The sequence below is a fragment of the Pholcus phalangioides genome, unplaced genomic scaffold (assembly GCF_987345545.1).
Source record: "Pholcus phalangioides strain wild (caught in Gottingen) unplaced genomic scaffold, Ppha-v1.0 ptg000002l_1, whole genome shotgun sequence".
Classification (NCBI taxonomy): Eukaryota; Metazoa; Arthropoda; class Arachnida; order Araneae; family Pholcidae; genus Pholcus; species Pholcus phalangioides.
The window spans coordinates 14058432-14076693 of NW_028301595.1; the positions used below are offsets into that span (position 1 = coordinate 14058432).

The 18262-nt window shown below is 40.2% G+C and overlaps 1 protein-coding gene across 1 annotated transcript in view; it reads left to right on the forward strand.

Moving 5' to 3' along the window:
• Positions 1-18262, forward strand: part of LOC149089440 (teneurin-a-like) — a 415199-nt gene that overhangs the window by 259387 nt on the left and 137550 nt on the right. The window contains exons 13-14 of the mRNA XM_089238543.1: positions 10332-10526; positions 10640-10849. Of these exons, the coding sequence (XP_089094669.1) occupies positions 10332-10526; positions 10640-10849 (405 nt within the window). The remainder of the gene's footprint in view (positions 1-10331; positions 10527-10639; positions 10850-18262) is intronic.

Here is an 18262-nt window from a genome sequence, read left to right on the forward strand (position 1 = left end):
GATATTGCTGTACAGTCTGTCGGTTATGGATGCATCCTACCGACCGATGATGTTTTCAACAGTGAAGTGACTCATTAGAAAGACATAAGCAATGTGATGATGTATTATACCTAAAATCATTAACGCGGTTTCGTCTTCAGCGAACGCAAGGCCATCATGGTTAATCTACACCCCCCCCCCCCACACACACGCACACAGCAATAATAAGCTCTGCCCAAAGCACTTTGGCGACCAAATGAAGATCTTTCCAGCCAATGCGGAACCGTAAGCACTGCTAGAAGTCAAAACGATATACAGCTCCATGTTGATTGCTATTATGTAGAACGGTTAATGCTCGAAGAACCATGGTGCGCTGGGAATTCATTAAAGGACAGTTATGAGTCTTTATATAGCCTCGCCACAGAGAGCAACAGGCCTACAATGGAGCAATTATTCACTCATCACACTTCAGTCTTAGTTTGAGATATTGGTGGCAGATGGCAGCACTGCACATAACAAGCATTACACAGAAACAAACTTCACAACACATACACGCACATTCCAACATGTACCAATTCGTTAGAAGTTACGCATATCAATATAAACGAGGTGCATGTATGGTTCAGCAATAGTTGGTAGTAATAGTATTCTTTATATAGGACAAATTGTATATTAGATGAGTGAAACCTGTCTTATTTCTGTCTGTGGCCGCGTTTGGGCACTTCTAAAAGGTTCTAACACGGGGTGAACGTAATATTCGGTTAAAAAGCCATGATGCTTTCCCTCAGGGAATTTCCTCATACAGTGGAACCTCCCACAGCGACCACTCCTCTTTATATTTTCATATTACATAAAAATATTTCTCAACCTTTTTTGACTCGCGGAGCCCTTTCCAGTATGTATTTTCTACGGCGGAGCCCTGTTCGAATCGAGGAGCCCTTTTTTGTACATAATTTTTATGACAGAACATTGTAGGCCTCTTTTATTTACATATCTATCAAATTTACTGATTCATTTAATTTTTCTCGAGTCACCGCGGAGCTCCTGGGAAGTGCACTCGGAGCCCTTGGTGCTCCGCGGAGCACCGGTTGAGCACCGCTGCTCTAAGTGAAGCAGTTCGTGACAGCGCTGGAGGGGGGGGGGGATTTACGTTAGAATCTCTCGCAATATAAGTGGAACTTTGCTGGCATCAGGAGACACATGGCAACAACTTTCTAATTGGGTTTTTAAGCATAGGGTGTTCGTATAGAAGGTTATTTTTTTCAATAACTATACAACCCCTTGCGACATGAATGGCGTATCTGAAATTTCCTGGCTTCACACATTTATAACCCGCAAGAATGACTTTTAATATCTGTCACCGTTTTCTTGCTATTCCCATCTTGAAAGCCGTCAGTCTATTTTGAGACACCCTGTATATCACTTTTGATTTTTTTTTTTAATGCTATATAAATCTATTTTTAAAAAGTTTTCGAGTAAGTAAATACAATTATAATATTTTTCGGGCATCTATTATTTCAAGTTACATGCCCGGATGAGCATGTTAAGTTTTTGGAGATTTGTCCAGCACTCAAGCCACCTTGACAAGTCGCAGTGGCTTTGGTACGTCCATATTCGCCCATATTTCCCGGCATATAAGTTCAAGTATTCTTACGAATAATAAATCCTGTTTCATTTCCATTTTTACCACGTTCTGTCTAATCCCATGATCTGCAACTTTGATTTCCTTTCTCTTTTTTTTGTTCTGAGACCATCGATCCCACTAAAAAAGACCACAGCTGTCTGAACCGCGGGGAGATAAGTTAAGTACCTTGAAGTAGGAAACGCGTCGACGAGACACAATCACCGTGGCAGCAGCACGTAGCAAGCACCACTAGCATTGCCATCGATTTTACTCGATATGTTATCTTGGTTTTTACACTTGAATCTTCAAAAAGAATTGTCATTGAAATTTGTTAAATTTCACAGTTGCAATGAAAAAAAGAAAAGTTGACTTTTTACGAAAAAGATGGCCTAAAATTCTGAAGGAAAGTCACAGTGCCACGGACATCTGAATGGGAAACATTTCTTCCTAAATTATTGATAGAGCAATTAGAATATTATGTGTGCCACTCTACAGATAGAAAAATAAAAGCACTCAATATTTAGTTATCAATATTAGCCAATGAAGCCGATTTAGATCTTAATCATTACTGGTAGAATCGTGGATGGAGGTAATGTGATAATTTATAAATTATTTAATAATGAATGACTTTAAATACAAATATTGATTTCACACATTTGGATGTTTATTTTTTGTTCATGAAAGAAATGCATTTCAAGTCACCACAGACTTGCTCTAACGCTGTTTGCCATGATTTATCACATGTGGCAATTTCACCGGCATTTGGCGACATTTATTGGCGAGAATCGGCCTATATTTTACTCCAACAATTATGGCCTACTTAATCATAAAAAAATGACAACTTTCTACACACAAGCACAGCATACGGAAACCAAAATTTCGGTGTGCGTTAGTAGGGCTGAATGACAGCAATTGTCGCCAACTTAGCATTGCCACAAAAATTTAATTACGCCTTTTTTGGAGAGAAATTACAAGAATATGGCCTTACGTTAATACGCGAGTAATGTACAGGGTTGTGAAACCATAGTTAGCGATTTCGCCAAAAATGGCAACTTTTCTGGAGAGAAAATCGGTGGTCTTCCGTATCTTTTCCTCTATCACATATGGCCACTTCAATTACAATGAGAGTAGAAACTTTATGCACAGCATGTGATTGCGTCTGATTATACTTTTCGTTTTAGAAGTTCTTGAAAACGTCGACCTACGACGAAACGACGAAATTTTGAGGAATCTTTGATGCGGTTTTAACCGAGATTGATTGTATTGTAAAAGCAAAAATGCGGTATCCACTACAGAATGTTTAAAGAAAGTTTTCATCGACATCCAGAAGTATTCACAAATGATCCATCCTTTTGTGAGCTGCACCATTATCTTGGTTGAAGGACAGTCGTAATTCGATATTCGAAGTTCCGGGGATGGCCGCGTAACACAGAAAATTCGCGAAGAACACAAACCATAAACTTATCTTTTTTTAGGCATCTCGTTTTCACAGTATCTGCTTTGTGTGGAAGAAGTAGGCGGAGAACGGGTCCAGTGATTCCAGGCGATGTTTTCTGAAAGAGCAATATGATGTCTGTTGGCGTTTCTTCTAAATTTTAGTTAATTTTCTGAAGTATGGCAACAAGGACCTCTCTACCAATTTTTTTACACGTGAAAAACGTACCAGATGGGACTATTTCCTGTAAACAGTCTATTGCCGATTTAAACCTACGAAGCCTACTTTGATCATAATTAACTTGTCTTCTACTTCTCTATCCTAAACATCTTCATATGGTATCTGCGTCGGTCTCAGAAGCAGTCAGTTCGATTGCTGAGTCAATTCTCTAATTTCATCTGTGTTTACATCAGTGAACCCTTGCGCATAAAAAATTCAGAAATAAGTGTTTTTGTAGCCCCTAAAATTTTTCCAATAACAAAATATTAGGAGATAAGTGAATTATTCTTTCCCTCAATGCTCACGGATTTGCAGATTTATTAATGGCAGTTACAGTGTGTAAGTTATGCAACACATAACTTGCATACTCATCTTATCGCACCCACAGAAAAACAACACTTCCGACATGAAAGACACGTGGATCCAGGGCATATAGTAGCAGGTGTCTGTAAGCTACAGCAATGGCTGATCGAATTCTGCTTCTATTTCTTTATATATTTGACTATAGATTCATCGATGGCGTAATAACGGGAAAACGCAGCAATGCTGCTAACTTCCTCAATATATTTTGAATTTCCCTTGCAAATTTTACCCTTTTAAAAACATTTAATCACTAGTCTAGACTAATTAACAGTATAGTAGAATCACTTTCAGAAGCACCATAAAAATCTTTAGGAAAGTTTTTTCCCCTTTAAATAATTTATTTAACACTTCAACTTATATTTTGTTCCGATACGAGAATTTTCATCCCAACAATGTTTTCCGGAAAACTGGAGAAGAGACCACGAATATGAAATCCGCGAATAGAGAGGGCCTATTGTAGCGTTTAGTAATGATAGACGTCGAGCTGAAGTTGCCACGTCTCGTCACAGGCCAGACACGGATACGAACCAGAAATTGAGGAAACCTGTTGCGAATAAGACAGCAAAGATTCCGTCAGGTGTTTTTGGCATCCATTACTCCCTCCACTCTAGTATCCATTAACTACTCTGTGCCCCGTTATCGCGTTCCGCCTATTCATTTCCGACTGACCACAATGGGTTTGGTCACAGGACGGCTAACAGTCAGAGATCAGATAACCCGTTGACCACGCATATCATCGCGAATCTCGATTCAGGTTCTTCCGCGTCATGCATAAAAGGGGGAAAAATATTATATCTACACAATATGGCTTCTTACGCATATTTATATAGATAGGAAATATCTCATGGTTGCGTTGTCTAAATTCCTTGCATTAGTTTAATAGAAAAACGTGAAGTTCATGCGTAAATTATTTACGAAGTTGTACCGCATATAGCCGAGACAACTATACCTAAGGATCAGCCTCTGGGGAACATATTTTAACCTAGTAGAACGCTCGGGTTATGCTCTATATCTGTGGTGCGCAAATCGTTTTTGGAGAGATTCTCCAAAACAAAAACTTAAATCAAATAAAACTTGACTAAAATAAAATCCAAAAGCAAATAAGAAATTCATTTTTATTTGAAAATATGTCAAAACTAAAGAAAGCCTTTATTCAGCTGAGCTAATTACCATGTATCATACAATATAAATTTATCAAATTTGCACAATAATCAATATATCGTCTCCGTCATGCCAGAATCCCGAACGTGCAACGTCCTTGCAAAAAATAAAATAAAGAACGTGGGAAATTAGCCGTTCTTCTATCATTCTACCAACTTTCTTGGCAACTCATTCCTCAAATTTGTCGCCGCTTTTGACTTGCCGCCCTGGGCTATAGCCCGCTCAGCGCCCCTGTAAATACGCTACTGAACGTGATTGCAAAGCGTGGTCTTGCTAACGAGATGAGCTAAAGCTGCACTACGAATTGACCTTGAATTCTTGAATTGTCCTCGGATTGGGATTGTCCTCGGAGGACAATCCCAATCAGGAGATCCCATTACGGCACAATTAATTTCTTAAAGAGAAATTTTTTTGTTATTAGCCTTCAAATAGCATTGAAATCAATACAAATTGAATTGATGAAGTTAATAGCGCATGATCCTTATTATGAACAGCAAACATCAGAACAATCGAAATATGTAAAATCAACACTAATTTAAAACTGTTGTTCATTCAAGCAAAATGTGCATATTTCAAAGTCCGTGAAAACTTTTTTCCAGAAATAAATCACTCACATAATAGCTAAATTCCTTTTCCTAAAAAAGAAATCAATAATGCAAGGAAAACTCGAGAACATCCAAAATTATAATTTTGCAATACATGGAATAATCTTCATACAGAACAATAATAATTTCACCTGAGGCCGGGATTACAGTATAAAAGTTTTGTAAAAGCTCTTTGATAAAACTTGAAAAATGTAACCAATAAGTGTACCGGTTACATTTGAGCAAACGTAATAGTCGTTGCATTTTTGAAATTTCATGAATGAAATTCTATCTAAAACTTTTGTAGTGTAATCTCAGCCTAAAGCAAAAAACACAAGTTTCACCCATATCACGGTATTGTTTAATTCCAAAAAGAAATCAATTTCCACAGCATACCGAAAACAATCAGCAACAATTGGATTGTTACTGTTATTTTTCCTTTCGTTTTCAGTGCATTTATCAGATTTCATTATTTACTATTCGGAATGAATTCGCTCTAGAATGAAAACAGCAATAAAGGTCTCTTCCAACCGTATATTTTTTCCCATGCTCTATGAATTATTAATTATCATATTCAATCTACTCCTTGCTCATAAAAAATGCAAAGCTTCATCCAGAATGATGATGATAATAATAATAATAATGAAATACAGAATCAATTAAAGTATTCTGTATGTTGTCGCATAATCTCACCCCCCCCCCCAATTCATTCTGCACAGAGGAGAAAAAATGATTTTTCTCAGACGTGAATATGAATATCAATTTTCACTCTGCGAATCTAAAAGAGTAATTGAATAGTGAATATTTCATGCATTGTTATGTTTTTTTTTTGTATTGTTACTCGCGTGACAATGAATGTCACGGCGTGTAATTCATGAGAAGCTTTTTCCCATTATTTTACATTATTTATCGGCTTTCGTTTCTGGTTGTAATTATTTTCACTGATTTTTACATGCAAAAAAAAAAAATTGTTTTTCCGTCTCTTGGAATAGATTTTTTTAGTTTTCAAAATTTTAGTTAATTGAAAATAATTGTTCCGGTGGAATATTTTAAAAAAGTATGCAAATATATATACATTTTCCCCCTTGAATAATTACCTTGAAAAATTGGTTTATTGATGGTATCCTGATGTGTTGAAAATTCTTTAGCGCAGTATTCTTCCACCGCTGGTCCGTGCACCTGCGACGATCCACAAAACATTTTGTATCTGTTACGGTAAAAGTGAATAAATCCGGTAATAATGCATAATAACCGGTTATTATACATAATCGCAGAGCATAAACGTTTGATAAATATCCATGAGTTACTCACTTTTGGATGCGATTATGCAAAGCACCCAAGCGTCGTCGGTGAATCCAGTAAATAAACTAAAAAATTATCACTTTTACCGGTGATTATTCATAATACCCAAGCATCGCGTCTTTGGTAAGTATGACAAATGGTACTATGTGATATATTATACATGATAATTCATATATAATGGTACAATATATAGGAGTACGACCGTAAAATTCATCATTACACCGGGGTCCGACTACATTCATCACACATACTAGACTCATTTGGATTATTTTTGATTATTTCATGTTTATCAAGTTCACCCACTAGGGCAACCGTTCCCAACCGGTGGCTCCGCGAAGCACTTGGGGATCCGTGTGCACTTCCCTGGGGCTCCGCGACCGATCGAGGAAAATAATATTAATTAGTGAGATTGTTAAATGAATGAACAAAAGAGGCCCACGGGGCTCCGCCAAAATAAATTATACACTGAAAAGGGCTCAGTGAAGCGAAAAAAGTGTAGAATCACTGCACTGGGATATTACGCATAATCACAGATAATGCAGTAAATTTAAAATATTTATGAAATTTGCCAACGCTTGGTAAGTATACTATGTAATAGCCAGTAAAAGTGATAATGTTCTTAGCATTTATTAAGTTTACCAACGACGATTGGCTATTATGCATGATCTCCGGTAAAAGTGATAAATTTATCAAAACTCATCAAAACGATCGGTAAGTGCACATAATAACCAATGACACTGTGTATAATTACCGATTTATCACATTTACCGTAACATATCCACTAGATAAATTCTTAATAAGTAAAATGTACAGTCTATATATTCATTTTTGTCTCATTATTATTTCTCTTATTTATTAATTATTTTCCTGTCCGCAAATTATTTTTCCCCTATTTATTAATATTTTGTCGGTCCGCAAATTGTTTCTCTTATTCATTAATTTTTTGGCCGGTCCACGAATTATTTCTCATATGTATTGTACTCAACAAAGACTATTAGAACAATGTTGTACCAAAGTTTTTCTAACAATGCTGTGGACATAAAATTTTTTCCTACAATACTGTATCTAAAAGTTTTTTAACAATGCTGTACACAAGAAAAAGTATCGCAACAATGGTGTGAACTCAACAAAGTTCATTAAAACAATGCGCTTAACCTCAAAAACCTTTTCAAACAATGCGATGCTCAGCCGAAGTTATTGGAATTATGTTGTATCTAATACAATTTTTCCAACATCGCTATACATAACAGTGTTTTTCTAACAATGCTATGCATAAGAGTGTTTTTCTAACAATGCTATGCATAAGAGTGTTTTTCTAACAATGCTGTACACAAGAGTGTTTTTCTAACAATGCTATACATAAGAGTGTTTTTCTAACAATGTTGTACCTGACAGAAGTTTCCCTAATATCGCTATATCCGACAAAGGTTATTACAGGAGTACTGTACCTTGCAGTTTTTCTAAAATTTCTGTACCAAAAAAAGGCTATCGCAACAATACTGAACCCAACAACACTAATTACAACACTGCGATTTTCTTTCAAAACTTTTTCTAACAATGCTAAGCTCAACAAAAGTTATTACAACTATGCTGTATCTAACAGAATTTTTCTAGCAATACTATACCCAACAGAGGTGTGTCTAATAATGTCATATCACACAACAGTAATCGCAACAATGATTAATAAAGCTTATTACAGCAATGCGGTACCCAACAAAAATTGCTGTACAGCACTGACCTAACAGATTTTTCCAGCAAATGCTTAACCAAACCAATTATTTCATGATGCTAACCTAACAAAATAACGAACGTTTTTCAAAAATGCCATGACAAACACAATATTCAATTATTCACGGAATGAAGATTTTTTTCTGGCAATTTACTTACTTACTTTTTCTTCTTTTTCCCCAAACAATGATTTTCCGAAGCAATACAATTCACTTATATAAACTGAAGAGCCAAAAAACCTGGTACAGGAATGCGTATGCAAATAAAGAGATATGGAACCAATCAGAGTACGGCGCTGCGGTCGGCAACGCCTATATAACACAACAAGTGTCTGGCATAGTTGTTAGATCGGTAACTTCTGCTACAATGGCAGGTTATCGAGATTTAAGTGAGTTTGAACGCGGTGTTATAGTCGGCGCACGAGAGATGGGACATAGCATCTCCGGGGTAGCGATGCAATTTGGATTTTCACGTACGACCATTTCACGAGTGTACCGTGAATATCCGGAATCCGGTAAAAAATTAAACCTACGATATCGCTGCGGCCGGAAAAAGATCATGCAAGAACGGGACCAACGACGACTGACAAGAAACATTAAAAGTGACAGACGTGCAACCCTTCCGCCAATTGCTGCATATTTCAATGCTGGGCCATCAACAAGTGTCAGCGTGCGAACCATTCAACGAAACATCATCGATATGGGCGCTTTCGGAGCCGAAGGCCCACTCGTGTACCCTTGATGACTGCACGACACAAAGCTTCACGCCTCGCCTGGGCTCGACAACACCGACATTGGACTGTTGGGGACTGGAAACACGTTGCCTGGTCTGACGAGTCTCGGTTCTCATTGCTTCGAGCTGATGGACGTGTACGGGTATGGAGACAACCTCATGAATTCATGGACCCTACATGTCAACAGGGGACTGTTCAAGCTGGTGGAGGCTCTGTGATGGTATGGGGCGTGTGCAGTTGGCGTGATATGGGACCCCTGATACGTCTAGATACGACTCTGACAGGTGACAGGTACGTACGCATCCTGTCTGATCACCAGCCCCCATTCATGTCCATTGTGCATTCCGACGGACTTGGACAATTTCAGCAGGACAATGCGGCACCCCCACACGTCCAGAATTGCTACAAAGTGGCTCCAGGAACACTCTAAATGAACTCGTAGAACACTCTAGCCACCTAAATGAACATTATTGAACATATCTGGGATGCCTTGCAACGTGCTGTTCAGAAGAGATCTCCACCCCCTCTTACTCCTACGGATTTATGGACAGCCCTGAAGGATTCATAGTGTCAGTTACCTCCAGCACTACTTCAGACATTAGTCGAGTCCATGCCACGTCGTGTTGGGGCACTTCAGCGGGCTCGCGGTGGCCCTACACGATATTAGGCAGGTGAACCAGTTTTTTTGGCTCTTCAGTGTATATAATATGAATTTTTTTTTTTCACCTAAATCATACTCTTATGCCGGTCGTCCACTGGAAGCTGCTAGGAGCGGAAACAAGTCACTGAACAAGTCGCATGAATGCGCAAAAACACTATAAGAGTTTTGCGCATACACGTGACTTGTTTTCGCTCTTTGTAACTTCCAGTTGGACGGCCGGCCTCAAATATTTATAAAAAAATCTCTCTTTTATATGACATTTTTAGCATTGAAATATTGTACTTATTTTAGTTTTAATTTTATAATCACATAGAAAATCTTGGACGATGATGTTTCAACAATGTGTTCATTTCTTTTTGGCTTTCTTTTTTCAAATTTGCGTTTCCTTATAATATGTGTTTTATGTATTTTCTCCTCATTCATTCAATAATGCAGTTTTAAATGTTCAAAATTTAGTGAGGCAATTCCTCATAATTGTGTGAAATAATTGACACTTTGTATGTTCTCCACTGATGTGACTTTTTTTCTAAATAATTTTACAGGCGTTTGCCCCGTGCACTGCAGTGGACACGGCAGATACGCCCAGGGTTCTTGTAGATGTGAGGTCGGTTGGAAAGGCCACGAATGCAATGTTCCCGTTAGCGAGTGTGAAGTCGTCGACTGCAACAACCAGGGAACGTGCGTTGACGGGAAATGTAAATGCAGGTCTGGATTCAAAGGACATCACTGCGAACAAGGTGAGAAGCTCTTCAAGTCATGGCGAAACACATCTGACCGATAGTCAAACCTAAGTATTGGCACAACCTGCAAAGACTGAACATTAACGTTCGAATTTTTTTTCTGATTATAGTTGATTGTTACGACCCTATGTGCAGTGGTCACGGGGTTTGCGTGGCCGGACACTGCTGGTGTAAGACAGGTTGGAGAGGGATCAACTGCAGTGAAGCGGACAACAGGTTGAGCCGCTGTTTCCCAGACTGCAGCCAACATGGAGTTTATGACATTGAGACCGAAGGTTGCGTTTGTTTTGAGCACTGGGCTGGGCCCGATTGTTCTTTAGGTCAGTTATCGTAGCATATTTATTTTAACTGTTACTAGTGTTAGAAACTATTCATTTACGGGATACCTTCTGTTGAGAGAATCATGTGCATGTATAAGTTTAAAAAAAAGAAAAGAAGAAAAAACTTATAAAATGTGCGTTTTGAGAACGTTGTGAAACGCGAAACACGATCTGCCAACAATCAGATCTTTATGAGTCACTAATTCGTCCAGCTCGCGTTCTTTGTCTTGTGATGTGTCATCCCCCTCACATCAGTCGCTGAGTAACAGGAGTTAAGTCTAAGTCACAGGAGTTAAGCCAACACCGTCCGTAGCAGAAAGCCCCCGCGCGAAGCTCGTGACGTCACTGAAGAAGTACATTTCACCTATAGTAATTGGATATACTGCCAAAAAAGGTAAAGATATCGCATGCGTATGGCCTGCTATATCCAATGACCACAGGTGAAATGGACTTCGGTGACGTCAAAACTTGACGTGGAGACCTTCTGCTATAGATGAATGTTCGTAGAGGCACCAGAAAATTGTGCGTATTTTCGCAGAAACGCGGTTTTATTTTTCATGATTACGATAAAGGTCAGAATAGGTGGACGTTTTAAGGGCGTCTATAATTGAAATAGACGTGTTCTGTACCTCCTTAAACTAGATTCCATAAACCTAGCAAACTTACAGAATATTTTAACTCCGTCAACGTTAAGGCTTTTGGCAAAACATTTGTACGATATACAGTTGAAGTTATATAAGGCAAAAACTGATATTATTGCTAACATATAGGAGATAAAGAAAAACAGATGAGTAAAGCATTCTTCCTCCCCCCCTCCCAGACATTTTTCCCCTGATACACTTGATACCATATTTCTTTTAACTGAAGAACGGTACGGAGGGAAAATGAAATGCTAAGGTGTGTGTGTGTGTGTGTACTGAAGGGAAAAAACTCAATTTCAATTCATGTGACTAACAATGATGCTTCAGACAAAAGAAGCAAGAGACGGCATGAATGAGAAATCATTCCATTTTCCCTGAGCCGAGATCTTCAGCCCATGTACCGGGAAAGGTTATGGCATGAGATAGAAATTAGAAGAAAAACAGACCAAGCAGTGTCTGTGACAGACCAAGCAGACGTCGACCAAGTTCGACATTCATTAATGGAGGATGTTTGCCATGCAACTTGAATGCACATGCTATTTCTTTTGCTTCCTTTTTTTTATTAGCAAAAATGTAACCAAACTGCATACGTTGCATGGCAGGGCTTGTAAAAATCGGGTGCGATAGCCCAGGTCGATAAGATAAGTGCCATAGGATGCTTAGAGGTGTTGTCACGAGTTACATCCGATACCCGGATCATCTTTGTCAGAAACTTTCCTGCCACTGGGTTCAACATATACTGCGACATGACCACAGAAAAAGATTGCTACCGCAGACAGTCCCACACTGAGGGGATAACGCACCAACCTCCCGGTGAGTATTAAAAAGGTTGCCGTTCGGAATCGGCAATAAATTTCTGGTCCCGGTCTCATCAGCCCTCGTGTGCAGAAAATGGCCGTGGTGCGACAAAATGATCAATGGTGACGAGTTTACAAGAATGTGCTTTGCTGGTGAAACTCGTATACGAACACTGCTATATCATACAAAAGACTGGCTATATGGAGAATTTCAGTCTTTGAATGAGCTTCAATTTTTTTTACAATTCTTAGGCCGATAGCTTAGGCCTAACGAGCTTCGAATATCGACAATCCTATAAACCTGAAGAAGTAACACTTAACACTTTCTCACGAATATTTTATTCGTCCAGCTTATTTTGCATTAGCAAGGGGACAGGAGTTTTTCTCTATGTACTTAACACTTTCTCACGAATATTTTTAATACTCACTTGTTTAAGCTATTGTCAAGCATCGCACGTAAAAGCACTTTTGTTTTATGTTCTACGCCAAACTGCCTTCGAGACAAAAGAAAAACGGCAGGGAGTAAAAAGATCCGATCATCACTTCCGTCTGATATAAGATATCGGCCTAAATAAAAGTCAAATGTGTTCGAAGCATTTAACTCTTCCACCATTTTTTATTTATTTCAAGAGAAACTTGCACGCATTGACGGATGTGGGGGTTTCTTAGTTATTCCTATCTTAATGTCCGGGGTACTTGTGAAATATCGAAAAAGAAAATCGGAAGCACACCAACCACCCTAATGTTCAGTCGGTCGTCACGATTACATCCACGATTCTTTTCATGTGCACATGCGCTTCTACTCATCGCAAATGACAGAGGTAAAAGGACAAAAAATATTGTAGTGACCGATCATAAACGATACTCTGTGACGTCACGATGTCACGTTTTCTCGTTGTAGCGCTTTTCGCCTTGTGATGGATGGTAACCTAGCAACGGATGGCCAGAGAGTTTTCGAACGTTTTAAGGAGTTGATTGTATTTCGTCATAGAGTATGGATGTCGCGTATAACTTGTCCGTGTGTGTGTAAATAAAATGTTCATGTCTTTAAGAATGAAATTTACATCTTCTCATTGCCGTCGCCTTTACTGGTGACCCGGACGTGATCCCGAACCTGCCAAGAACTTATCGCCATGGCTGAACAGCAAGAGAGCGATCTTCGAATTCAAGCTGTCCACGCGAAACTGCCGACATTCTCGAAGGACAATATCAAACTTTTTTTCGTCCAGCTCGACGCTGCCTTCAAGATCAACCATGTTACTGCCGAAGGAACCAAGTATAACTACCTAGTCAACTGCCTAGATGTGGAGATCTTGTCAACGGTAAGTGACATTGTTTACGATCCTCCCGCATCGGATCCGTTCTCGAAACTCAAGGAGAGACTTTTCGCTGTGTATAAACATTCAGCCGCGAAAGAGGTCAAGATATTGTTAGAAGACCTATCCCTAGGTGATCAGAAGCCTAGTACGTTGCTACGTAAAATGCGCGAGCTTTCGACAGGGCGAATTAGCGATGAGACTTTCCTCAAAAATTTGTGGCTTCAACGGCTACCAAAGAGTATGCAAACGGTGTTAGCAGCTAGCAGTGAAGAACTGGACAAGCTAGCCGAGTTAGCTGATCGAGTAGCTGAGCTCACCGAACCCAATTACGGTCATGTAGCAGAAGCCTCGTCTTGCTCGGAAATAAGAGACCTTAAACTGCAAATCTCGGAGCTGACTAAAAGAGTTGAGCAGTTGGGCAAATATCCGAGGAATAGCCGGAACCGCTATCGAAACTCCAGTCGAGACCGACGTTATTCTGATTCTAGGAATCGCTCGCGATATCGAGACTCCGATGAAAACTCTAACGTGTGTTATTATCATAGCAGGTTCGGAGATAAAGCTTTCAGATGCAAGTCCCCCTGTGCTTACAACGCTCAGAATATTCAGGGAAACGGTCCAAGCCCCCCGCAGTAACGGCATGCGGTGGCGGCGATAACAGTCTTCATCATAGCCGTTTGTTCATTATGGAAAGGAAAAGCGGCATGAAGTTTTTAATTGACTCTGGAGCTGATATATCAATTTTACCTTACAAAGGCAACGGCAAACCGACAACTTTTGAGCTTTTCGCTGCAAATAGTTCCCGTATATCTACCTACGGTTTGAAACTCCTGGAATTGGACTTGAACTTACGGCGGAATTACAAATGGCATTTCACCCTCGCTGACGTTGAGAGACCAATTATCGGATCGGATTTCCTTGCTCACTACGGACTCATCATCGATATCAAAAACAAGCGACTTATAGATCCACTCACTTCTCTCACGTGTAAAGGTTTTACTTACAATGGACCTTCGACAACGATTAAAACAATCTCAGGAAACAGTGCTATAACTGAAATTTTGAAGGAATTTCCCGAATTAACGAGACCTCGTCCGTTTTCGAAGAAAGCCTCCCATAATACCTTGCACTACATAGAAACTAAAGGTCCTCCTGTTTTCGCAAAGCCACGCAGATTGCACCCAGCTCAACTCAAGATTGCCAAGACCGAATTCCAGATGATGTTGGACCAAGGTATATGTCGTCCATCGAAATCAAACTGGGCTTCCCCGTTGCACATGGTTTCAAAAGGACCGAATGAGTGGAGACCAACTGGTGATTATCGAAGTCTGAATCGAATTACTGTGCCGGATAACTACCCAGTGCCACATATACAGGACTTTGCGCAGAATCTGCATGGATGTAAAATTTTCTCTAAAATAGATCTGGTCAAAGCATTTCATCATATTCCTGTAAATCCCGACGACATTCCCAAGACAGCAATCATAACTCCCTTTGGTTTGTTTGAATTCGTAGTGATGCCGTTCGGACTCTCAAACGCTGCACAAACGTTCCAACGCTTCATCCACGAGGTGCTACGCAATCTCGACTTCTGTTTCTCGTATCTTGATGACGTGCTCATCGCCAGCCATGACGCAGAGCAACATCACAAGCACCTTAGAGAAGTGTTTGAAAGACTCGATAAGTACGGACTGACAATCAACACATCTAAATGCGTGTTCAATGTACCGGAAATTTCCTTCCTTGGCTATTTGGTCAATGAACACGGCTCAAAGCCTCTCCCAGACAGAGTTCGTGCAATCCAAGAATTTCCTCTTCCAGAAAACATCAAGCAGCTTCGAAGATTTCTAGGAACTTTGAACTTTTACAGGCGATTTCTACCATCTACAGCAGCTGTGCAAGCACCACTTCATTCCTTCTTGTCCAGCACCAAGAAGAATGACAAGACATCAATTCCTTGGACTCTTGAGACCAGACAAGCATTCGAAAAATGCAAAACGCAGCTCGCTAATGCCACTCTTTTGCACCATCCTTCAGCATCATCACCATTAGTTTTACATGTGGACGCCAGTGATTTTGCTATAGGTGCCGCCTTGCATCAAGTATCTAACGATAATCAGCTACAACCACTTGCATTCTTCTCAAAGAAGCTTTCAAGCGCACAAAGAAGCTATTCTGCATACGATAGAGAATTACTTGCAGCTTATTCTGCTGTCAAGCACTTCAGGTATATGCTAGAAGCAAGACAGTTCTGCATTTATAGTGACCATAAGCCGTTGGTGTATGCGTTCAGGCAGAAACCAGAAAAGTGTTCACCTCGCCAGCTACGACAGTTGAACTTTATCAGCCAATTCACAACAGACATTCTTCATATAAAAGGTGTCGAAAATATTCCAGCTGATACTCTTTCTAGAATATCGACCATTTCTGTACCCACACCTTTAGATTATGTGCAACTCGCAGCTGACCAAGAGAATGACAAGGATCTCAAAACCATCTTAAATTCTAGTGTATCATCTTTACAACTGAAAAAACTCAGCCTTCCTGACGCAAAAGCCGAAATTTGGTGTGATGTGTCAAACGGCAAAATAAGGCCTTTTGTACCAATTTCTCATCGACGACGAGCGTTTGAATCATTGCATTGCTTATCACATCCTGGCATCCGAGCAACATCAAAACTGCTGAGCGACAGATTTGTTTGGCCTTCAATTAGATCTGACTGTCGTGAGTGGACTAGAGCATGTATTCCATGCCAACGCTCTAAAGTTCACCGACACACTCGATCCGCGCTGGCTGAATTCAAGGTACCTAACAACCGATTTCAGCATATCAATCTTGACATAGTTGGTCAATTACCATTATGCCAAGGTTCTCGGTACCTCCTAACGATGATAGACAGATTCTCCAGGTGGATCGAAGCCTCTCCAATGCCAGACCAAACTGCCGAAACAGTCGCCAAAACATTAATTGCCACTTGGTTTTCAAGATTCGGCATACCGCACAGGATCACCACCGACCAGGGCAGACAGTTCGAGAGCCAGCTTTTCCAAAGCTTGAGCAGATATCTAGGATTCCAACATCATAAAACGACTGCTTATCATCCACAAGCAAATGGGCTGATCGAGAGACAACACCGATCGCTGAAAACTGCCCTGAGATGCCGTATTCAATCGAATCCTGCTTGGGTTGATGCTCTTCCATTCGCTCTACTGTGTCTAAGAGCAGCAGTGAAAGAAGACCTGGGATGCTCTTCCGCAGAAATCCTCTACGGAACACCATTGCAGTTGCCCGGCGAGTATTTTTCGAAAACACCAGACATTATACAATCCGATTTCGTCCATCAAATCCAAAAGTTAATGCGTTCATGAAGCCGGTGCCTACAACAACTCACGGATACACGCCGACGTATATTCCTAGTGATCTGCAATCCGCGTCGCATGTCTTCGTACGCAACGACGCACCACATCCTTCCTTACAACCAACATATCAAGGCCCGTTTCCTGTCAAAGATCGCAGAGAAAAATTTTTCGACATTGGCATCAATGGGGCAAGCAAGAGGATCTCCATTGATCGTTTGATTCCAGCTTTCCTTGGAGATAGCTTTAAGGTACCTTCAGAAGTGCCCATTCAGCCATCCAGTACAGCGTTGCCAGCACAAGCAGTACCAGCAACTGTGACTCGCTCCGGTCGTCACGTCCACTTTCCCGACAGATATTCGACCACAAATTTCGTTGACACTAGGGGGGGAGTGTGTAGTGACCGATCATAAACGATACTCTGTGACGTCACGATGTCACGTTTTCTCGTTGTAGCGCTTTTCGCCTTGTGATGGATGGTAACCTAGCAACGGATGGCCAGAGAGTTTTCGAACGTTTTAAGGAGTTGATTGTATTTCGTCATAGAGTATGGATGTCGCGTATAACTTGTCCGTGTGTGTGTAAATAAAATGTTCATGTCTTTAAGAATGAAATTTACATCTTCTCATTGCCGTCGCCTTTAATATCAACGTTCCAATTGTCGCCTACGTTCCTAATATCGCCTACCACGGTTTCTTCTTGATTAATGCAGGTAGCTGGTGGCCACTACCGGAACTACGAAGCTTTCTCCTTCAGTTGTTGTTTGTGGAAACTAGACGCACCTGCGTTGTTTTTTTTTTTCTTTTCTCTGGGAATTTTTTCTTATTTTCGTGTACGATGTTACTTAAACACGTTTCATTACTTTTAGTATAGTCAATGAAGTTCAAGTGATAGCGTTATATCATTTGAGACAGTGATTGCGACCGTAAAGCCCGGTTTTCCTAGGAGCAGGTTTCTACAGCGCGCGACGCGTGAAAACGCTGATTGGTAAAAAAAAACCTGATTTTTCATGTTTTTAACCAATCAGCGATTTCACGTTTCATACGGCGCAAAAGTTCTACTCTTAGGAAAACCCGGCTTTACAGACTACATTTTCGTGCAGTTTCATTCTTGGTTTGCGATTCGATTCCGAGCGTGGAGGCCGCCATGTTTCAGATTTAGGTTGTTCACAATGTCGCCCACTTGAGTCTTGTCATAATCGCTCTAGGCAATATTACGAACACTTTCGAAGTAGGTTTTTTTTTTTCAGATGAGACATAGAAAGACGTGCAACAAGATTAAAATGAAAGATGTAATAGCT